The 12457-nt window shown below is 34.9% G+C and overlaps 1 protein-coding gene across 1 annotated transcript in view; it reads left to right on the top strand.

Annotated features, from left to right (window-relative positions):
• LOC124370868 (probable cytochrome P450 304a1) overlaps positions 1 to 11724 on the top strand; it is a 38457-nt gene extending 26733 nt beyond the window's left edge. The window contains exons 9-10 of the mRNA XM_046829171.1: positions 3617 to 3758; positions 11443 to 11724. Coding sequence (XP_046685127.1) covers positions 3617 to 3758; positions 11443 to 11624 — 324 coding nt within the window. The 3' untranslated portion in view covers positions 11625 to 11724. The remainder of the gene's footprint in view (positions 1 to 3616; positions 3759 to 11442) is intronic.
• The last annotated feature ends 733 nt before the right edge of the window (positions 11725 to 12457 follow it).

Here is a 12457-nt window from a genome sequence, read left to right as displayed (position 1 = left end):
AGACAATAAATTATACAAAGCGACAGAAAAACTCATGAATTCTAAACAAATCCAGGTTTAGAAACGGCCAAGCACAAAACCAAAATAATCTTGATCTGAGTATATTCCAGGAATTCTTATAGTATATTTATTTTCTAAAGTTGTAAGACCTCATAAGAAAATAAAACAAATCACAAAATTATTCAGCCCCACGTTGGAACGCCATTTTGCCATGCCACAAAAGCATGAGGCAACATTGCTCTTTGCCGACTCAGACTCAGGGAGAAGGGTAGGTTCTGATAATACTTGTGCGCAGAACTCCAAGTCCCAGGTGCTAAGGCTCTAACCTAACTGTGTTCTTCAAGTTGTTGTTGAAAATTATTTGTTTAAATGGGCGCCACCCCGTTGGTAAGGTTGCTGAGGGTAACGACGGGGAAGAAACCCTTCCAAAAGCACACAGTAAGGCAGACCCAAAGCCCTAACATTTATTCATGCTCGGTTCACAAGCTATGATATGAACCCCAATAATACACTATTAGTTTCCTGGAAATCCACTAATGGCATCTAAAGTTATTTCACCTTGATAAACTCAAATTTTACTAAACCACTATGTTTGTGTATCTCGGCACAACTCCATCCTTAAGTATGAAGTGCTGATAACTAATTGTAAATCCAGTCCTGAGGGGACTCTAGGTTACACAGCAAAATTATTTAAATTTAATTGGCATATATCAGTTTATTTAATCTAATTGTGGTTGTTATATTTTTCAATTCCACAAAACTATCACTAAATTATGAAGAAAATTAAATACTGTATATATATCAGAAAATCTTGGATTTATTTAAACATGATCAAATTAAGAACCCATTTCAAAATTTCAAAAAGACAGGAAACATATTCAGCTCATCAACCTGATAAGTATCAGTTTCAACTTTCTAATAAACTCAATGAGAGGAAGTAAATATTCTTAATCAGTGACCTTAGGTCGAATTCACAAGTATTCACAACAATTAATTTCAATAAAGTATGATAAATCTCCAAAATATATATCAGAAATCACCATGGCGGACAATAATAAAAATCTATCACAATAATCAATGATCAGTACTTAATAGCTATAATCAATATTCAATTATGACAATAAACAACAAAGCAGGTGGCCACCGCTGAAAAGAGTACTCATGAAAACAAACATTAAACATTTAAATGAACAGTGAGACATTTAATAACTAACATAATTGACAAATGAAGCGACGAATTGCATCACTGGCAGAGTCCAGAAATGTCCCCTGAAATGTCCAGAAGTCTCATAACCGCACTAATATGAAATAGAATCGTTGTATTTAATTAACTTTGACTATCACAGTCTAAGTCCGTGCTGGCCAGCCAAATCCAAAATAATATTGATTCAAGTTCACCAAGTGGAAAAGAATGACTATTCTATCACTTATCGGTTCATGACAGGCGATACGGTGAGTGAATAGAAATCCCAGTGAGTAGGCACACGGCAGTGGCAGTGCGGTGCGGGGGCGGGGAGGGCCAATGTCACCACGGCCACCGGTCAGCGGCGACGACGCGGTAGCGGCGATGCGACGTGATGCTGATGGCTGTGGCTGTCAACCAACCGTTCCGTTCGCTTGACGATGTCCGGAACGTAAAGAAAAGCCCTACATATTCAATAATATATAGTATTTTTGGTAGGCAAATAATTAAACTACATAATTAACTACAATGGTGTAAAACAAATAATTTTGCAGATTCACATTAAACATTTTAATAAATCTATTTACTAAAGCATTATTTTTTTATATGTTTAATTTTATAATATTATTTATATTTTTTAATAATTGGGATTCATTTAATCAAAACCTGAATTTAATCTTTAAAACTGTTACTGTTTACATTTATTTACATAAAATTCTAAACTTCATAATATCGATATATATATTGTTTCAGTTACTTCAAAACATTTTAATCCTTTTCTATGAAATAATACTTGTGCAGCTTAACTGCATCATAACTCACGAGCTCACAAAATAACATGTAAAAGATAAATGATAATCTATTATTGGACAGTTTGTACAAAATCACAAGTACGAAAATAAGGTTATTATTTAGACACATTAGAACTTTACTAAACAAAATCATTAATTGTCATTTAAAATCATTACTACGAGATATATCAGAGATATGAAACATTAATAAATTTACGAGATATGAAACATTAATAAATTTGGCTCTGAAAATAGTGGGACAATAATTAAATATTATATACGGACAGTTAGCTAGTAGAGCAGCTAATAACCTGTTCTTAACGACGAAAGGTAAATATTTTTAAGATAAATATATTGATAACAACACTCATATTCTGTGGCACAAATAAAATCAAGTTACTGGCAATATTCAATAAGGTTACTGCAATATTCATTGTCATCGAACAATTGTGTACAAACCACAATCGTTGTCTCAAAATTGACAAATTTACAACTTTACATTTTACAAATTACACTGTTCTTTAAACATACAAAACAAATGAGACATTTATATTCACAAACAAGAACGTACTTGATTTTTTTTTTTATAAATATACATTTACTTTAACATTAGACATTTTAAGGCTACAAAATATTACTGAAACAGATTTTAACTACCCTAAATTCTACTCCAAGTTTCTTCCTTCAAAATTAATATTGCATAATTGGCTCGTATTCATTTAAAGCTACAGTTAGATTTATATGAGTGAATTTTATATCGCTATACACATTAAACAGACAGTACTATTTTCATATTCAGCTCTTTCCCAATAAAATACAAATTGGGCAGTTTATCACACAACATAAAATATTGACAACACAATAAACGAAACCCTAATTACTTTTAAAATAAGTAATCATACATTAAACATCGTTCTTATGTACCATGTGCCTTACTTAGGATTGTCCAAGCATGAATAAAGAGAACCTATTTTAATGATTGCAAAAGTCTAATAATGATTTAAATTTTAACGCTTTTAAATATTGCTTTTGACAAAGATTTGAATTATAGAAAATGACGGTCTGCCTTACCTCTAAGCAAATTTTTCCCTGAAGAAAATGCTGAAAATCCACGACGTGAAGAGGGCTTCCACAATCCAAGTGAACAGGTCGGGAGCTCATCCAGAACAAGCCTAATTGTCGAGACAATGCCATATCACCCGCTCAGGATTAAACTTGCCGGCGCACCGGTCTAAGGTCCAAAGTGGCGGCTCTGGCTAGGCAACAGCGCTTATGGCAATTTCTCAGCGCCCAACATAACTCTGATAGGCAAATACTGCAAGCTCAAGTTTTAGGGAATGCATCGGCCAACTTTGCGGGCTAGCTTCCGCAGTGGAAATGTCTAGTTGGGTGATCAATCCAACTTCCGAAATGAGGTCCATAAAACATAAACGTTACAAAATAACAATACGAGTTTTAATCCCATATAGTATAGAATTACACTCAGCGACAAGGAAACGTTTTGGTCGGATTTACTATAATTTGAAAATAATAATTTTACCTTGCATTTTATTCGATGTTTTTAAAACAATATGAGTCCAATTTCAATGCATAAAGGTACTACAACACACACAATAATTAATTACACTATGTATTGATCCAGGATACAATGCTGTTGCCTAACCTTTGGAGCTCCAATATGGACGAAACCGTCTGGGAAGATCCTTTTCAATTCAAGCCCGAAAGACATTTAGAAGAAGATGGAAGTTTAAAGAAAAAGGACTTGTCTATACAGTTTGGATTAGGTAAGATGTTTCTTATACTTGCGTACAATGTGCAGAATCGTCTTAACGTAAAATTTGTGACATTGGGTAAACAGTTAAACAACCAAATTACATTGTGACGAAATGGCCTTATGATAATAATGGATTGTAGTGATTATGAAACAATGTTAAAATTATGCAATTTAACAGTACATTTCATACAGGTACGTACATGTACAACAATACAACCCTCAGACAGTGGTATAATTGTATCAATACCTTTAGTATTAAAATATAATTCTGAATTTGTGTATGTTCAGACTAAATAGACCACCCGCTCAGTCAGAAGAATTAGGTAGATTTTGTGACAGCCGAAATACGGTTTATTTCAGAAACAAAAGATTCCAACTGCATTTGTACAAAAACTATTTTCCTCTAGGATTATCAATAACGGAGTTATGATGTTTTTTGAGTTGAACGACCGCCATATGGGAACAAAATGGCGTGCCAAGCTGACCAATGAACTCAGCCGAGATATTTATAAGATCAGTTATTGTAGCAAGTTTGAACTCGTTTCACCATTTCTTTAGCCAGTTGTTGGTGATCGAAAAAATTCTTAAGGGATTTTCATATAATTGATATCTTGAAAACCGACTTTTGAAGTAATACTATGCCTATGTGATAATCTGGGACCATAAGAATGTCCATGTAACACGTCATTACAATTGGTCCGGTAGCTTTTACAAGGTTACACACACATTCGTGTGTTCGTATATACATATACAGGGTGATTCATGAAGTTCTCCCCCCACTTCTACAGCACATTGTACTAGTAAAAAATAATGAAAAAATGTTATATAAACATAGGTCCGAAAACGCTTCGTTAGCGAGTTACAGCTAGCGAAAGATTTCGCCTGAATTCCTGGGTAGAGAGTAAAATAAAGCCATACTGAACTTTTGGAAAGGTTAATTAAGTAAGAAATATCGTGGATTCTTATGTATTTTTACCTGATAAAGCTAATAAAATAGGTTTTCAGAACTGTACCTGTAGTAGTTTTTTGAGGGATTCAGGGTTAAATGCAAACAATTGGGGCCACGAAACAACGTTTTTTTAAGTTTGATGTACAATAACTTTGTTAATTGTACATCATAATTTTAATAAGTTTGCTTATTTAAACTCATATGTGACAGATACGGCCAAATACAAAATAATTGAATCGGAAAAAGTAAGCGCTCTGTGGTGTAATGGTAGCACATTCACCCGGCAAGTGAGAGATCCGGGTTCGACTCCCGGCGGAGCAAGTACTTTTTTGCGATTCAGTGTTTATTGAAATTAAATAAGGCTATTGCCATTTATACAATTTAATGTAAATAAAAGTCGTTTGACAGGTATTTGGTCTTCCGATCATATGTTAGTTTTGCTTATTTAAACCCATATGTGACAGATACGGCCAAATACAAAATAATTGAATCGGAAAAAGTAAGCGCTCTGTGGTGTAAATGGTAGCACATTCACCCGGCAAGTGAGAGATCCGGGTTCGACTCCCGGCGGAGCAAGTACTTTTTGCGATTCAGTGTTTATTGAAATTAAATAAGGCTATTGCCATTTATACAATTTAATGTAAATAAAAGTCGTTTGACAGGTATTTTGGTCTTCCGATCATATGTTAGTTTGCTTATTTAAACTCATATGTGACAGATACGGCCAAATACAAAATAATTGAATCGGAAAAAGTAAGCGCTCTGTGGTGTAATGGTAGCACATTCACCCGGCAAGTGAGAGATCCGGGTTCGACTCCCGGCGGAGCAAGTACTTTTTGCGATTCAGTGTTTATTGAAATTAAATAAGGCTATTGCCATTTATACAATTTAATGTAAATAAAAGTCGTTTGACAGGTATTTGGTCTTCCGATCATATGTTAGTTTTGCTTATTTAAACTCATATGTGACAGATACGGTCAAATACAAAATAATTGGAATCGGAAAAAGTAAGCGCTCTGTGGTGTAATGGTAGCACATTCACCCGGCAAGTGAGAGATCCGGGTTCGACTCCCGGCGGAGCAAGTACTTTTTGCGATTCAGTGTTTATTGAAATTAAATAAGGCTATTGCCATTTATACAATTTAATGTAAATAAAAGTCGTTTGACAGGTATTTGGTCTTCCGATCATATGTTAGTTTGCTTATTTAAACTCATATGTGACAGATACGGCCAAATACAAAATAATTGAATCGGAAAAAGTAAGCGCTCTGTGGTGTAATGGTAGCACATTCACCCGGCAAGTGAGAGATCCGGGTTCGACTCCCGGCGGAGCAAGTACTTTTTGCGATTCAGTGTTTATTGAAATTAAAATAAGGCTATTGCCATTTATACAATTTAATGTAAATAAAAGTCGTTTGACAGGTATTTGGTCTTCCGATCATATGTTTAGTTTGCTTATTTAAACTCATATGTGACAGATACGGCCAAATACAAAATAATTGAATCGGAAAAAGTAAGCGCTCTGTGGTGTAATGGTAGCACATTCACCCGGCAAGTGAGAGATCCGGGTTCGACTCCCGGCGGAGCAAGTACTTTTTGCGATTCAGTGTTTATTGAAATTAAATAAGGCTATTGCCATTTATACAATTTAATGTAAATAAAAGTCGTTTTGACAGGTATTTGGTCTTCCGATCATATGTTAGTTTGCTTATTTAAACTCATATGTGACAGATACGGCCAAATACAAAATAATTGAATCGGAAAAAGTAAGCGCTCTGTGGTGTAATGGTAGCACATTCACCCGGCAAGTGAGAGATCCGGGTTCGACTCCCGGCGGAGCAAGTACTTTTTTGCGATTCAGTGTTTATTGAAATTAAATAAGGCTATTGCCATTTATACAATTTAATGTAAATAAAAGTCGTTTGACAGGTATTTGGTCTTCCGATCATAATGTTAGTTTGCTTATTTAAACTCATATGTGACAGATACGGCCCAAATACAAAATAATTGAATCGGAAAAAGTAAAGCGCTCTGTGGTGTAATGGTAGCACATTCACCCGGCAAGTGAGAGATCCGGGTTCGACTCCCGGCGGAGCAAGTACTTTTTGCGATTCAGTGTTTATTGAAACTTAAATAAGGCTATTGCCATTTATACAATTTAATGTAAATAAAAGTCGTTTTGACAGGTATTTGGTCTTCCGATCATATGTTAGTTTGCTTATTTAAACTCATATGTGACAGATACGGCCAAATACAAAATAATTGAATCGGAAAAAGTAAGCGCTCTGTGGTGTAATGGTAGCACATTCACCCGGCAAGTGAGAGATCCGGGTTCGACTCCCGGCGGAGCAAGTACTTTTTGCGATTCAAGTGTTTATTGAAATTAAATAAGGCTATTGCCATTTATACAATTTAATGTAAATAAAAGTCGTATTGACAGGTATTTGGTCTTCCGATCATATGTTAGTTTGCTTATTTAAAACTCATATGTGACAGATACGGCCAAATACAAAATAATTGAATCGGAAAAAGTAAGCGCTCTGTGGTGTAATGGTAGCACATTCACCCGGCAAGTGAGAGATCCGGGTTCGACTCCCGCGGAGCAAGTACTTTTTGCGATTCAGTGTTTATTGAAATTAAATAAGGCTATTGCCATTTATACAATTTAATGTAAATAAAAGTCGTTTGACAGGTATTTGGTCTTCCGATCATATGTTAGTTTGCTTATTTAAACTCATATGTGACAGATACGGCCAAATACAAAATAATTGAATCGGAAAAAGTAAGCGCTCTGTGGTGTAATGGTAGCACATTCACCCGGCAAGTGAGAGATCCGGGTTCGACTCCCGGCGGAGCAAGTACTTTTTGCGATTCAGTGTTTATTGAAATTAAATAAGGCTATTGCCATTTATACAATTTAATGTAAATAAAAGTCGTTTGACAGGTATTTGGTCTTCCGATCATATGTTAGTTTGCTTATTTAAACTCATATGTGACAGATACGGCCAAAATACAAAATAATTGAATCGGAAAAAGTAAGCGCTCTGTGGTGTAATGGTAGCACATTCACCCGGCAAGTGAGAGATCCGGGTTCGACTCCCGGCGGAGCAAGTACTTTTTGCGATTCAGTGTTTATTGAAATTAAATAAGGCTATTGCCATTTATACAATTTAATGTAAATAAAAGTCGTTTGACAGGTATTTGGTCTTCCGATCATATGTTTAGTTTGCTTATTTAAACTCATATGTGACAGATACGGGCCAAATACAAAATAATTGAATCGGAAAAAGTAAGCGCTCTGTGGTGTAAATGGTAGCACATTCACCCGGCAAGTGAGAGATCCGGGTTCGACTCCCGGCGGAGCAAGTACTTTTTGCGATTCAGTGTTTATTGAAATTAAATAAGGCTATTGCCATTTATACAATTTAATGTAAATAAAAGTCGTTTGACAGGTATTTGGTCTTCCGATCATATGTTAGTTTGCTTATTTAAACTCATATGTGACAGATACGGCCAAATACAAAAATAATTGAATCGGAAAAAGTAAGCGCTCTGTGGTGTAATGGTAGCACATTCACAACCCCGGCAAGTGAGAGATCCGGGTTCGACTCCCGGCGGAGCAAGTACTTTTTGCGATTCAGTGTTTATTGAAATTAAATAAGGCTATTGCCATTTATACAATTTAATGTAAATAAAAGTCGTTTGACAGGTATTTGGTCTTCCGATCATATGTTAGTTTGCTTATTTAAACTCATATGTGACAGATACGGCCAAATACAAAATAATTGAATCGGAAAAAGTAAGCGCTCTGTGGTGTAATGGTAGCACATTCACCCGGCAAGTGAGAGATCCGGGTTCGACTCCCGGCGGAGCAAGTACTTTTTTGCGATTCAGTGTTTATTGAAATTAAATAAGGCTATTGCCATTTATACAATTTAATGTAAATAAAAGTCGTTTGACAGGTATTTGGTCTTCCGATCATATGTTAGTTTGCTTATTTAAACTCATATGTGACAGATACGGCCAAATACAAAATAATTGAATCGGAAAAAGTAAGCGCTCTGTGGTGTAATGGTAGCACATTCACCCGGCAAGTGAGAGATCCGGGTTCGACTCCCGGCGGAGCAAGTACTTTTTGCGATTCAGTGTTTATTGAAATTAAATAAGGCTATTGCCATTTATACAATTTAATGTAAATAAAAGTCGTTTGACAGGTATTTGGTCTTCCGATCATATGTTAGTTTTGCTTATTTAAACTCATATGTGACAGATACGGCCAAATACAAAATAATTGAATCGGAAAAAGTAAGCGCTCTGTGGTGTAATGGTAGCACATTCACCCGGCAAGTGAGAGATCCGGGTTCGACTCCCGGCGGAGCAAGTACTTTTTGCGATTCAGTGTTTATTGAAATTAAATAAGGCTATTGCCATTTAATACAATTTAATGTAAATAAAAGTCGTTTGACAGGTATTTGGTCTTCCGATCATATGTTAGTTTGCTTATTTAAACTCATATGTGACAGATACGGCCAAATACAAAATAATTGAATCGGAAAAAGTAAGCGCTCCTGTGGTGTAATGGTAGCACATTCACCCGGCAAGTGAGAGATCCGGGTTCGACTCCCGGCGGAGCAAGTACTTTTTGCGATTCAGTGTTTATTGAAATTAAATAAGGCTATTGCCATTTATTACAATTTAATGTAAATAAAAGTCGTTTTGACAGGTATTTGGTCTTCCGATCATATGTTAGTTTGCTTATTTTAAACTCATATGTGACAGATACGGCCAAATACAAAATAATTGAATCGGAAAAAGTAAGCGCTCTGTGGTGTAATGGTAGCACATTCACCCGGCAAGTGAGAGATCCGGGTTCGACTTTCCCGGCGGAGCAAGTACTTTTTGCGATTCAGTGTTTATTGAAATTAAAATAAGGCTATTGCCATTTATACAATTTAATGTAAATAAAAGTCGTTGTGACAGGTATTTGGTCTTCCGATCATATGTTAGTTTGCTTATTTAAACTCATATGTGACAGATACGGCCAAATACAAAATAATTGAATCGGAAAAAGTAAGCGCTCTGTGGTGTAATGGTAGCACATTCACCCGGCAAGTGAGAGATCCGGGTTCGACTCCCGGCGGAGCAAGTACTTTTTGCGATTCAGTGTTTATTGAAAATTAAATAAGGCTAATTGCCATTTATACAATTTTTAATGTAAATAAAAGTCGTTTTGGAACAGGTATTTGGTCTTTCCGATCATATGTTAGTTTGCTTATTTAAAACTCATATGTGACAGATACGGCCAAATACAAAATAATTGAATCGGAAAAAGTAAGCGCTCTGTGGTGTAATGGTAGCACATTCACCCGGCAAGTGAAGAGATCCGGGTTCGAACTCCCGGCGGAGCAAGTACTTTTTGCGATTCAGTGTTTATTGAAATTAAATAAGGCTATTGCCCATTTATACAATTTAATGTAAATAAAAGTCGTTTGACAGGTATTTTGGTCTTCCGATCATATGTTATGTTTTGCTTATTTAAACTCATATGTGACAGATACGGCCAAATACAAAATAATTGAATCGGAAAAAGTAAGCGCTCTGTGGTGTAATGGTAGCACATTCACCCGGCAAGTGAGAGATCCGGGTTCGACTCCCGGCGGAGCAAGTACTTTTTGCGATTTCAATGTTTATTGAAATTAAATAAGGCTATTGCCATTTATACAATTTAATGTAAATAAAAGTCGTTTGACAGGTATTTGGTCTTCACCGATCATAATGTTAGTTTGCTTATTTAAACTCATATGTGACAGATACGGCCAAATACAAAATAATTGAATCGGAAAAAGTAAGCGCTCTGTGGTGTAATGGTAAGCACATTCACGCCGGCAAGTGAGAGATCCGGGTTCGACTCCCGGCGGAGCAAGTACTTTTTGCGATTCAGTGTTTATTGAAATTAAATTAATATAATATATATATATATATATATATATATATCAATCATAATACTTACTTACTATAATGTACAGATAAAGTATATATAAGTAATATATATATTACTTACTATAATATATACTTTTGAAGGAATGGTGTTTTTTGGGTCTCTGAGGATCATGTTCGGTGAAGTTTCGTTGAAATCTTCCGTAATTGCTACCATAAGGACGATTGCAACAGCTATAATAATAATTCTTCATCGCAGTAAAACAATTAACAAAATTTTATTGCAAATTTAATTTCATAATATTGATTAAAAATATATAAATTAAACATATCTTGATTTATTATAAGCACAGTCAATTCCAGATATTAATGAGTGAAACATAACAATAAATGTGTATTATTGCATGTTTTTGGATATCAGAAAAGGAGAAATAGAATAATAATAAAATGCTAATTTTCATCCCAGCGGCCCATCGTAAACTCATCAGCGGAGTAAAATGGCCTTTGACAAAAAAAACGTCTTAATCGAGATTTCAATTGTTTGGGTTCATTAATTCGTTTGGTTTTAATCGGCTGATTTTGTACACCTTCTTTGTATCCCAGAATTCAGGAGATTCTCTTTTTCCTATTTGTGTACATAGCAGGGTACTTTCAGGAACTAAAACGCCCTATGCAATGGTAATATCAAGTCATTTGAAGATTGAATATTCGTTCAAAGTAAGAAGAGGGTAGGACTTAAAAACCATTCAGCGTATGTATATTTTGAATTTGTTCTTTTAGACTATTATCATTTATGAATTGATTGTAGGAAAGCACTTGTGTTCCGGGGAGACATTTGCAAGACAGAACATGTTCCTTGTGTTTGCCGCCATGATGCAGAACTTCTCTCTTGAACTACCCTCGGGCCAACCTCTACCAAACGTGGAGATGCATGTTCCAGGCATCAACGTCTCACCTCAATTCTTCTCGGTTAACATGGTTCCGAGATAACCAGTCTGCAACACATTCTGGACACCTTCATTGGAATGTTTTCACCTTTTCCGTTGTCGGTAAAATAAGTTTAGTTTGTATCTAGTATAGGAAGAACCTACGGTTTGGTTTGCCAATTTGGGACGGTTTATTTAAGCTCAATTACTTCGTTATAATACGAATATTAATTAATTTAATTTGTAACTTTATTATTATAAAAAAATGTATTACTACAATTAATTTTCATTACTAAAATCCGTAGTGGATTAGGAAGTTACCCATTATTTTTTATTCTGTCAGTGGAGCCATTTGAAAACAATATTCAAGTATTTCAAAACTAACAGCTACAAATTGATATCTTTTGTTCTTAAAACTAATACACACATGTATCTGTGTATTAATATTGTTTTGTGTTTTTGTCTGTGTTTGTTATGTGTACATTTCATCTAAAAAGCAAATTTCAAATATTGAACAGCGACATTGTTTCAAATTGAAATGACCAAAAAAGCTACTTAATTGACTGAAAATTGTACTTGACATTAATGTGTCACACAAAGTATCCTGAAAGGGTTTGCAGTATTTAAGGATTAATAATTGATTAAAAGATTCTTCGTGATGTTTTGTATCCTTTAGAATAAAAGGATAAGGTTAAGATTAAGTATTGGGATTTAGATAGAGTTAATTCCTATTGTTAATTCCTAATGTAGTTCGAAATAAAAGTTGTTTTTATAGAATAAATATGTTTTCATTGATTTTTTGACCTTGTGTGGATTTGTTAGCATTTTTAAACATCTTATCTTTGTAACAACGTCAAAATATTTTTATTTTGTCCTCGTAATACTAAAATTCAACAC

This window comes from Homalodisca vitripennis, unplaced genomic scaffold (assembly GCF_021130785.1).
Source record: "Homalodisca vitripennis isolate AUS2020 unplaced genomic scaffold, UT_GWSS_2.1 ScUCBcl_583;HRSCAF=2921, whole genome shotgun sequence".
NCBI lineage: Eukaryota > Metazoa > Arthropoda > Insecta > Hemiptera > Cicadellidae > Homalodisca > Homalodisca vitripennis.
Note: the sequence above shows the minus strand (reverse complement) of the source record. Positions and strands in the feature narration are given on the sequence as shown.